Source organism: Pantherophis guttatus, chromosome 1 (assembly GCF_059756535.1).
Source record: "Pantherophis guttatus breed Tessera chromosome 1, ASM5975653v1, whole genome shotgun sequence".
In the NCBI taxonomy this organism is placed as follows: Eukaryota; Metazoa; Chordata; class Lepidosauria; order Squamata; family Colubridae; genus Pantherophis; species Pantherophis guttatus.
Genome location: NC_142063.1, coordinates 101870394 through 101882645, shown reverse-complemented (window position 1 = coordinate 101882645; position 12252 = coordinate 101870394). Strand labels below are relative to the sequence as shown.

Below are 12252 nucleotides of genomic sequence, written 5' to 3'. Positions count from 1 at the left end.
TTTATTTTGGTAGATTGGATCTAAGATGGAAGTGAGGAGCTGTTCTCAGTAGTCTCAGTGCCCACTGGGATCGGTATGATGAAACTGCCCATCATATGTATTCTTTCTCTGCAGGTCAATTTCAATTTTATTTTAACTAATGCCATTTTCACTTAATAATTATTAATTATGCATTAAAAAATACTGGATTGCCTGGAATCTATTTCTCTGCTTCTTCTCACTTGAGATTATTGAACTCATTATACCTATTGACAAATAAAAGTGAGAAATTTCTGCAGAGGAAGTACCGTATTTTTCGGAGTATAAGACGCACCTATCTTTTTTGGTGATAAAAAGAAAAAGAAATGTTCCTCTGCCTCTGAGCAATTTTGCCTTGTTGCAGCAAACAGCCTGCTTTACTTTCATTTTCGTTTTCAGCACAGCTTGATTAGCACAAGGGGAAAAAAAATATGCTCCAGCAATTTACCTTTTTGGAGAAAGCAGCAGAGCCCTGCGCAAAACAGCTGAGAGCAAATCAGCTGAGAGTCAGGAGGCCCATCTAATCAACTTGTGCTAATTAGGTTGTGCTGAAGCTGAAAGGAGCTGTTTTTTCTTGCTGTTTGCTTGCAAGGAGATAACTGCTGCAAGGCAGAGGCCAAAAGGTGGGGGCCAGTGGGTTGGTGGGGCTACATTCGGTGTATAAGACGCACCTAAATTTTCTCCCCCTTTTAGGGGGGGAAAAGGTGCATCTTATACTCCGAAAAATACTTAGGCCAGACCAAATTCTGCAAAAGCATTTGCTGGGAAGTCACTGCTTTAAAATAGCTATTCATTTTTGTTTTTCCTTTAATTTACTCGATATATGTTTATGTTGTTTAAATTTTGTTTTCATTATTTTATTTTATACATTTGTATACATTACTTTGAGAGGTCCTTGGTGCTATCCGAACTTGGTTGTTTTTTTGCAGACATTTCATTGCTCAAACTAGGTAATGTCATTAGTGCTAGTGATGATGACGAGCACTGAAGATGTTACCTACTTTGAGTAATGAAACATCTGCAAGAAAACAACTAAGCTCAGAGAGCACCAGGAACCCCTCATTTCAACCCTAAACTACAAATATTCTCCTTTATTGATAAATTACTTTGGGATGCATTTCTATGGGAAGCAGTATAGAAATATATAAACACTAAATAGCATAACAATATAAGTTATTTTTAAAAAAACATAATTGCAGATTCACTTTCTTGTTCTGACCAAAAACTAGCCAAAGGCCAAGCAACTAAGTCAAGTTGGTATTTTCTATCATAGATCTAGCCACAGTTAAAGCTTTTGAACTGAAAAGTTAAGTACCTACTTAAACAGCCTATTCTGAAATCAGAAGGATTGGGGATGTTTAATTTTAGCTGCGTTATGTAATTTATTTTGATATGCTTTTGACATATTTGTTGGCTATAAGTGAGAAATAACAAAGTAAATAAAATCAGCCTTGCTTGGTATGTTTATAGCACAACTTTCTTCTGTCATGAAGCTCAGAACAGTTGCTTTATATAGTGATTGAGTTGTTAATGTTTTTAATTACCAACTTTCTAAGTTTACAATTCTGAAAGTTTACAATAAAACAAGGAATGCTTCCGTTTGGTTTCTTGTCCAGAGATTGACTGATATCTAAGTCTAGACTACGTTTAGTTTAAGTCTAGACTCAGGTGGCTCTATCATGTCCTTTCACCCTACACTCTCTAAAGGAGCAATATTTTCCTCTTTTCCAGGATAAAGGCAGAGGAAGAGAAGTTCAAAAAGCAGTGGGAGGAAGACTGGGGTCATAAAGAACCACTAAAGGCTGCCAAAACTGTAATTGCAGAAGTACATTCTCCACCTCGTCCTAAACATCGATGTAAGTAAGAAGTTGTATTCTTATGTGTAAGAAATATGTTTCATTAATTCCAGCACAGTGCATTTCTCAAACTGTAAGCATGGGGAGAAGCCAGAGATTTCAGCTGTGGAAGTGAATCTCTAGGGCAGTTATTGATTTTTCTTCTGTCTCACTCTCTGTTACTTTGATTAAATGCTGTGCATTCTGAAGGCTTTTCCTGAGGGGGGGAAAAATACAATAAAGTAAGGAAGAATGACTGCTCCTTCTTTTGCTTTTCAATAGGAAATAATTTCTGGATCTAAGTACATAGACTCATTTTAACTGCTATTGTATGATTCTTGGGACACATAAATGGTTGGCATTTCTGATCAATTTATAATGGCACTGCATGGCACCCCACAACAGAGCATCAGTTTATAGAACTAAAACATGAAAGAAGACAGAACTCATCTTATTCCTAGATGTGCCTACTTTCTTCACAGACTTTTTGATTTTAATTCTTTCATGAGAACCATCCTCCTGGCAAAGAATTGTCATTTCTTCTTCCTTTATTTCTTTCTTCCTTTCTTTCTCAAGTAGATTTAGAGGAAACTGCATTTGATCAGTCTACATCAAATGATACAACTGGATTGAAGCTGAAGGAAAGCCAACAGGTTTGCTGTAGCACCTTGAGTTCTCTTGACTTTCTTACTGCCTGCACTGTCCCTCTTGCTGACAATCACTCTTAAAATTGGACTACACTACACTCTGTGATTTCCTGTAATTCTCACATTAAGGAAAGCATTAATATTTATTTGCTGTGCTAGCCAATATAGCTTCGTATGATTTTTCAACCAAAGAAGAAAACATGAAATGGCCCTGCATGAGATCTTTGTATGTTCTGTCTTATTACCACTGAAAACAGAGCTGAGATAAAGGAATAGTTCAAATCAAGTGATTTCTGTCATTAGAAAACTAAGACATGCCTTTTGTTTGTATCCTTCTGCTTAATCTCCTTTAACAATTACTGTAAATCATAATAGAAAAGACCTACAAAAGCTAGGAAGAACTAGCAAAAATGAAAGATTTTCTTCAACTAATTCCACTTAAAAGTGAGGTTTTGAGTGCTATCAAAAAGATTTCTGGGCAAGAAACAAACATTAAATATATCGTCTTCTTAATTAACAAGTTTGATCTTGGACCTGGTATCCAAGGAATAAATACCAGCCATTTTTTAATATCCAGGTGACTAGCCAAGTATGAAACTGTAATTTAATTATAAGCTGAACATCTAGAACTGAAGATATATAATGTGGTCTTTAAAGGGATGGAAGATATTTGAACAAATGGAGATGTCTTACTAAATTACACCCATGCTTTATATTGTATAAGTACCATTTAAAGCTTGAAAAAATAGCATTATTGTATTGAGCCGATATACAACTGGCAAAATACCAATAAGCTTAATATACCTTTAGGATAAATAGTAATTCTTTTCCATATCAGCAATTATCCAGTATTTATCCATTAAAAAAACAAATAAATATTCAATGTAATTTTGTGTGGAAAAATAACAGCTGAATTTTTCCTGCTATTGATAGAAAAAAATATGTTGGATTATCATCCTATTCTGAGATCATATTTCTTTTAATTTTCCAAATTAGTATTTTGTACATTGTTGGGAACTGAGTTCCAGTAGGTATGATTTCTGTGCACACCAGCTAATAGCAACTCCAAACAGATACTCTGTATCAATATAAGTAGTAAAGCTTTTAGTTAGAGAATATCATGTAGTATGCTTCTGAAAAATTAAGTTATAATACTTGGATTAAAGCGCTTGTATCAAACAGTCATGAAAGTGAATAAAAATGAAAGTTACTTGTGTACAAAGTGATTATGAAAGTGAAGTGGCTTGAACTTTTATAATCTGAAGAAAAGACTTCTGCCTATTATTTATAGCTGTTTCAAAGTTAAGATAAAAATGTATATTTCCATTGCTATAATTGTCATCCTTTTATGTGGGCTATATGTTGTGATCTGCTGATATAAATACAGTATCTATAATGCATTGTTCTCCTTTGCATACATATAGCTTTTGGATGGTTCTATCGGTATGAGGGAAAATTTCCTACTATTCGCAAGGTAGAAAAATGTCGAACATTTTGAAAAGTTTGCTGTGATCATCGCATTTGAACCCATGTGCATTTTCCTGAAGTTAGGGTTATCTTGATAAGCATGAAAGAAAGGAAGGGTCTGCATGTGTTATACTGATTTATAACCAAACCTGTTGTGTAGAAAAGCATTCCAGTCCTTGCCTATCCCAAATTGAGCAAATTATCCCATAACAGTGCCTTTCCTTTCTTTCTCCCACATTAATTAGCAGAACCTTGTTCCTCAAGAATAGGTTTTTAATAATGCAAGGAGATGTTAAAGGAAGGCAGGCTGGAGAACTCTGTGTGAATAAAAATCCACTATCCTACTATCTAGTATACTTTATATCTACACAAATACATTCTCCCTTGTGTGCAGTTTTGTAAATAATGCAAATACTCTTATTTGGAAGTAAACCCTATTGGTTTATGCCATTTCAGTCATCTGACTGTAAGTGGCTTATTTCTGCAAAAAAAAAAAAAAAAAAAATTCTCTTTAAGATAACAGACATTGCTTTCCAGAAAGCTAATTCGGTTAAGTCCATTAAAAACAATGGCTTCAATTAACCCATATTAAGGTTATCAAACAGAGAGATTTAAGCAGTTCAGTGAAATTCCAAATAAGTAACTTGTTATCCATTGAAGGGTTTTGTTGTGTTGTGTTGTTTAGTTTTGGTTTTGATCTTTGTGCAATTTGTGGCTTTATCATTTGGGCATTATGCATTATATTGCCTGACAAAATGGTTCCATTACTTATATGAGGACCTATTCTTTAAAAGCATGCAAAACTCTAGATTTTGGGGATATTTTTTTCAGATCAGTGTAGTGGGAAATTTATAACAAGCATGCATGAACCTTGTTGTCTCTAAATTTCTCTCAAAACCTGATGACTTCATGCCCATCTTACTCATTATGAGGCTGGTTTTTATGTCTTGCTGCTTTAATAACTGGATGATTGTGTCACAGTTATCTAGGAGAAATTCTAGCACATTAGTAGTATACATGTATAATTAATATTAATATAACAACAATCCAGAAAGGGAAAGAAAGAAAAAAAGCAAAAAGTGACAGTCTTAGTGAACAGAAGAAAAGCAAAATGCAACTGGAGTTTGAACTAAAACTTCTCAAGGAAAAAGAAGAGAAGTTGGAAAGAGAAAAACAGTTGAAAATCAGCCGATTGGTTCAAGAGGTATGTTCTTTGTGATCTGTATACCTTTGTTTCTTGTATGAAAAGAGTAAAAAACATGTATGCTCCTGGATATTTAGATATGGACTTATATTTGAACATGTCAATACTTAAATGCATTATTGAGGTTGAATATTAACTAACCTGACTTAGCTATCAAAGCATGGAGAACATGAGTTAAAAGCTGTAGATTATAACATAATGTCACAGTACAATTCAAACTATCTATGTAAAGGTGAACTAGTTCCTTAGTTAGATGATTAAAATAACGTGGTTCTGAAATGTATTTGATTTGGCATTTAGATTCATTGGAAGACCAACAAATCTTTCCATACATATGAGCAGATGTGTTGAATACCATGCTATAATTTTTTTGGTGTTGTATATCAAAAGACAGTTTAAAGTGGAGAGATTCCATGACAACAGGGAGTAAAACTCTCTCTTTCCAGATGTTCGAATAATATAAGAAAATCAGCAAGCTTTTCCCTCTTTCCAGCAGTCATCCTTTGTTCATCTGAATAAAGGAGAGACTTAGCGAAAATCAGGGCTGCTATAGGAACTCACTATTACCATTTCAGTTTTCACACACATGTTGTTATTTGGGATAAAAAGAGGTACAAAGAATAGAATAGCAAGTCCGTCCATCTGACATGATGCCACCAAATGTGATTGCACCATTCCAGAGCTTTTGGTTTGTTCAGCCAAGAAACATGTAGTGACAGTCTCCTGGCCTTCCTCCAAGCAGCCATTCATTAGTGCAGTGTATGAATGAACCCAAGACAGTTAATTTAATGGATAGCTCATTAAATATGTCAGCCATATTGTGTGAATATGACCCCTATATATATTCTATTCTGAAAATGGATTCCCCTGTGACTTCCTTACAAATTTCAAAATGAATATTGCTTTTTCCATATGTAATTCTCACCAAACAGGAAGAATAAATGGTTGGCAGACATAAGTAGTCATACGTTTATGGTCCCTAGGAATAAATGTTTGGAGAATTGGATGACAGTTGTTCTTGTGTTTGTTACTTGGAATATGAAATACGTTGGAGTGTCTCTTTTTGCTTACCACAGGAATGAGTAGAATGGTCAGTTGAGACCATAATCATATATATGATCAATATTTGATAAATGTTATCAAAGGATGTTTTATATGTGTGATATAGACAGAGCACTTTAATATCACCTCTAAAATAGTGATTTATTTGAACAGCTGCTTATATCAAGCAACCAGGTATCTGTCATATATTTGGGTTTTCTACTGTATTCCAATCTGCCCCAAGTGACTACTTATTAATGACATGAGACTGGAAGAGTTCCAGAAAGTGCCAGATTTTTACAGACATTCAGTTGTAAATCACTGAATGGTAAGAAATTGACTGTGCAACTCTTAGATATAACCCCATTTATTTCAGCAAGCCTTGTTGAGATAAATGTATCAATTGGAATCTAACAATCAGCCAATTTTAATATGAGGTGAAGATGTGCTCAGGAATTTGCTGAGATCGCAGTAGATGAAATACAAAAATATTTAGATCTGCACACATTTTATTGCCAAAATATATTTATAGTGTGCCTTTGAATATAAATCTATAAATGTAAACTCTTAAATTTTCTTCTAAAATTACGCTACAACTCTCAGGTGTCTGAGACTGAACGAGAAGATTTAGAAGAATCAGAAAAGACTCAGCATTGGGTGGAAAAGCTCTGTCAAACACGTTTAGAACAAATCTCCTCGGTGGAGAATGATTCTCCTGAGGTAAAATAAGATTCTCACCCACCCAGCAAAATACTTGTTTTGTAATCTTACAAATTGTTTTTTAAGATGTAGCTTGCAGTATGATCTGTAGTAAATCACTTGTTTTATCAGGCTATTATAATGAAAAAAATGTTTCAGATCTTATGTGGAAATCCATCTTAATTCAGTAAAGACCCACATCATGTTGTTGGGAATGACCTAGATCAAAGGTCTCAAATTTGTGGTTCATGGGATGCATGTGGCTATCCATTTTGTACCTTGTATGCCTACCAGGATGGTGGGTGGTGGTGGACAAGGTAACTCTTAGCTGACAAGAAAGCAGAGCCCAGCTTTGTCCTCAGGGTAGATTAAGGGAGGCTGCTTACCCCCTGGGGAGCTCCAACTTTTTTTCCATTTTGCCACCTTTGTTTGCCTTGGCTTGTTAAAAAGTTTCTTGGACTATCGGCGCTGTCTTATACATAACGGTTTCCTTTAATACAAATTCTTATTTATTGGTGTAGAACAACTAGACAAAATGCCTCCCATAATAAGGATTGTTTTATAGGAATTGACAGCATTTGGGTTTTTGAGCCTAGTTATTGTTAGTGGGGTTGCATTCAGCCATTTTAAGCGAGTGCTGCATTGAAACAAATCTGTCATACTAGAAAACAAGTGTACGTCCTGCTGTTTCTGCTTCTGCTACATCTGTGCGAAGGTTTGCTGGCGGCTTGCAGCTCCATACCACTGACCTTGATGATATCAACTTAAATGATACTGGCAAGCTTTCAAAACACCCAGCACCTCTGCCTCCATTACCCCATACAGTGTCTGTAGCCTCAGTAGCTTACCCGCTTTCTCCACCAAATATTCCAGCTACTAAGGGATCAGTGCCAATACCTAATTCACCTTCATGGATTCCATTGTCCTCTCCATCTCCTTGGGCACATGTTCCACCACCTCCTTTGCCGCCACCATCTCCACCACCCATTCATCCTTCCATGCAGACTGTTGGCACTCTCCATCATCCAATGTCCACTCATTTGGATGTAAAAACTGGCTGCCACAATTTTCAGCCTGGCGGGGCAGAAGATTCCCTGGATGACTGGGAAGCGAAAAATTACAAAGAAAGAAAGATTAGTCCAGTTAATGCACAAAGCAGCAAGCAGACCTACCTTTCCAGTCCAAAGGTATGATATAGAATATATATTTTGTGGCACTCACAACTCTCTGCTGTTGCTGCTGATTCACGTTATCAAGATATGAAAATATTTTCCACTGAGTCTTTTACCTTATATGATACTGTTCTGAAGTATTTCTCATTTTTATAACTTTCCATAAGTACATTTTAATTACTTTGTCATGTCATGTCATCATTTTTCCCCCGCTATGCTGCATGGAAGCATTTTTATAAATTGTATTACTATTTTGTCTATACATTACTGAAGAGCTAGGTAATGTCTTAAGTGTAGTCCAAGAGTCAGGGTGACCAGTGAGCAGTGTTGTTTATTGGCAGATGTGATTTAGAGGGTAGAAAAGAAAGTACTGTATTGCCAAACCCAAAGCAAACAGCACTGATTACTAGCTTTCGAGGACAGTTCCAGATGCTGGTTATACCTGTGGCCAAAGGTGGTATTCAGCCGGTTCTGACCGGTTCTGAAGAACCAGTTGCGGAAATTTTGAGTAGTTCAGAGAACTGGCAAATACTACCTCTGGCTGGCCCCACCCCTGATCTATTCACCGCCTCCTGAGTCCCAGCTGATTGGCTGGGTCTTCTTTTGTTGCCCTGCACAGGAAAATGGAGCTGGAAAGCGGGTTAGTGGGTGGGGAGGGAATGGAGATTTTACAGTATCCTTCCCTTGGAGTGGGGTGGGAATGGAGATTTTACAGTATCCTTTCCCTGCCACACTCACCAAGCCACGCCCACCAAACCACGCCCACAGAACCAGTAGTAAAAATTTTTGAATCCCACCACTGGTTATGGCATAGGATCTACTTATTTGATGGATCCACGTCCGGTGAGATTGGACAGTGCATCTTATTAAGTGTGTCATCTAGTAGGACCCAGAAAGAGTGTTTGGTCTGCATAAAATATACATATCCTTTCTGTAACATTCTGACATTGGAACCCCTGTAGCAATTTACTCCAGGCACCCCTGCCCAGCGTCATCCAGATGTACCTATAGTATCCAAACCAATTATGCTGCATCCTGACCACAATATTGTAGTCAGACCAACAACCAAATCAGAAGCTCTGGTAAGTCTGTGCTGATATATTCTGCTTTGATATATGCATGCTTTAAATGTATAGGAGACCAGCTGTCCTGCTATCACTGTCAAGCTTGCTTGCTGTGATTCTAGCTTGAATGTACACTGAATAATTCAGAGATATTTAAAAATTAAAATATGTTAAACACTTTCTTTTGCACAAAGAGCATTTGGTTGAATTTGTTGCATAATCTCCTTGTGGTTGTTTTGTTTTACTATCCTTTTGCTCTGTAGTCTATATTAAATCATTTAAAAGGTTTAGAAATTCTTTAAGTCTATAAAGTAATGCAACTGGGTAGGGTGAAGCTACAGAACAGACACTTGTTTAGCATAGGAACAAGGGGACAAATGGATTTTCATTACCGTATTTTTTGGAGTATAAGACACACCTTTTTCCCTCCTAAAAGAGGCTGAAAATTTGGGTGCGTCTTATACTCCAAACATAGCTTTTTCAAAGCTTTTTTTTCAGCCCTAACTAGGTGCTAGCGAGTGAAGCGATCTCAGCTTCCCTGCTTTGCCTGCTCCCTCCGACTCTCAGCTGTGAAGCTTTTTTCAGCCCTAACATGCTAGCAGTGAAGCGCTTTGCCTGCTCCCTCCAACTCTCAACTGTGAAGTTTTTTTTTCAGCCCTAACAAGGCGCTACCCAGTGAAGCAATCTCCATGGTTTGCCTGCTTTTCTCATTGCTTCTCTCTCGAAAGATCAGTTGTGCTTTAGAATCTGTTTTTATCCTCAAGCAGTGGATAAAAACCAGCAAATTAATGTGCTGAAGCTCATCAGTCTAAGAATGCTAGCAAGATGAATACCTGGTAGGCAGATTTCCCCCCCCCCCCATTTTCCTCCCCAAAAACTAAGCTGCGTCTTATACTCTGGTGCATCTTATACTCCTAAAAATACGGTAAATAACTAAACAAATTGGTTTTTTAAAAGGTTCACTTACCAGCCTGTTGTAGCCATGAAATTAATGGCATTCTTAGATTCTAAGCTTGGAATCAAGGACTCTGGCAGACCTGGCCTTCCACCTGGCCTTTCCAAATTCTTGAGGTCTCTCCTCCTGTTACCACCCAAGGTGCCCAATGTTGCCATCTTTTATTGTCTCTTCTACCACCCAATCATCACAAAATCTTTAACAACAAAACTTCAATGTGTCCACTAACACATAATATGAGATCACTTCCTATCATCTCCCCTGTGATTACTACAAGCAAAATAGTTTATAAAACGGAAGTTTAAAAAGCAAAACTAATAATGAGAATTTTTTTCCATTCAATCATATCCGTACAATTCTCTCCAGTTTTCTTGGAAAAATAGTATAATAAGAATAAAAGATACCATATACATTTGGAGTTTTAGTTAGAATACAAACTGAATAAGCTAAGCTTTCTATTTTGTAAAATTTAGCATTAAGTATTAATATCCATGTGGAATTAGGCAAGCAGAAAAGTAGAATGAAAATAAAATATAATGTAGAAATAAAATAGAAAATAAAAATAGAATGAAAGGTTTTTTATATTTATCAATTAGACCATTTCTTGTTCTTTCCATAAACAGCTGAAGGATCATTTTTATGCCGTTTAAGACTGGTCAAATTCCCAACCCACGGACTGGATGAGTCACGCACTGGCCACACCCATGCCCGGTTTAGCGAAGGGGGGAAAAGTCCCGATATGTCACATGATGCCACCATGACGATGTGAGTTTGACACCCCTGATTTAAGGCTATCCTACCAGTAAACTAAAAAAAAAAGGCAATTATCCTCGTGATGTAGCACTAAGTATATTATCTTTTGGCTTCTGTTTCCAGGGCTGAAAAGACAAATTACCATACCTTTTGTAATGAAATAGGGATCTTATTTTCATCTGTGTAGACTAATTTAAAAATTGAATTAAAGAGAAATTCAATTTCCATGAAATTGTTTCTAAAGCAAAATATTTGAAAACATATTTAAAATGAACCAACATTTTAAGAATTTAATCTAGCATAAAACCAATATGCAACTACAGCTGCCTAAAAAATAAGCATTAATTGACCAAAGTTCCCCACTAAAATTACTTCTCATTATGTCATTTTAATTTACAAAAATGAGCATTATCACCCAATTTATCAGATTGTAGTTTAAGTGTAGACTTTCAGATTGTTTTTATTCAGTTCATTCAGTTATAATTAACAGCACAGCTAAGTAATTTGAATGCTTTCAATAATTAATGAAATATCCTCTCAAGGTTACTATAGTTGGCTAATATTTGGTTTGCATTCTTCAATTGCCAGTTGTAATCAGAAATATTTTGCTTTGTCAAGACGGATATTACTAGATCTGGCCTCATGGAGGCTCCATGATGGAGCAATAAATTCTGAATTTATTTTCCAGTTTTCAGATATTGATTGAGGTCAATGGAAGCGTTCTTCTAGGTTTAGCTTTGTAGTAGATTGCTTCTAAGGAACATAACTGGGGAGGAAAAAATACACCATCTGTTCTTCACCTGCTGCCTTTCACAGTTCTTTGATAAACACAACAAGCTTGGAGGAAACAGTCTTTCATTGATGCCAGCTGTTTTTTGTCCTCCTAAACTTAATTTCATAAGATGATGATATTTTTCCTCCTGGGCTTGGAAATATTAGAGAGAAGACTTGAGAAAATTAGGATGAAAAGCTAAAAACTAAATTGGGAATGTAAATTGGGAATGTAAATGTATATTTTCTTAAAAATATATTTTTATTATGAAAATTTCAATAATAATCTAGTAGAGAGCTGTAAGGCACTGTGAAATGGTATATAAGTCTAAGAGCTATTGCTATTGCTGTTACAAATTTCATAAGTTCTTGAATAATGTACTAGATCCTGGGCCTATTCCTTTGCTGGTCAGCCCTTGTGAGCTTACCTGACCTTTAGCTGAGACTTTCCACAGGAAACCCATTAGGTCAAGGGTGTTAAACTCTCAAGGGTGACACATCGTCACGTGACTTATCGCAACTTTCCCCCCCTTTGCTAAAATCGTGGTCAGCGTGGCCAGCACATGATGCATCCGGTCCGTGGGCCGCAAGTTTGACACCCCTGCATTAGGTGACTGATGGCCATT

General features: G+C 36.4%; 1 protein-coding gene across 4 annotated transcripts in view; it reads left to right on the top strand.

Annotated features, from left to right (window-relative positions):
- The window catches only part of USH1C (USH1 protein network component harmonin), a 55610-nt gene that overhangs the window by 26983 nt on the left and 16375 nt on the right, over nt 1-12252 (top strand). For 2 of the 4 annotated variants that reach the window (XM_034416959.3, XM_087879648.1), the window contains exons 14-15: nt 1750-1874; nt 2433-2506. In XM_034416959.3, coding sequence (XP_034272850.1) covers nt 1750-1874; nt 2433-2506 — 199 coding nt within the window. Of the gene's footprint in view, nt 1-1749; nt 1875-2429; nt 2507-12252 lie in introns of all 4 variants that reach the window. The other 2 variants (XM_034416958.3, XM_087879647.1) reach the window with 1 other exon arrangement.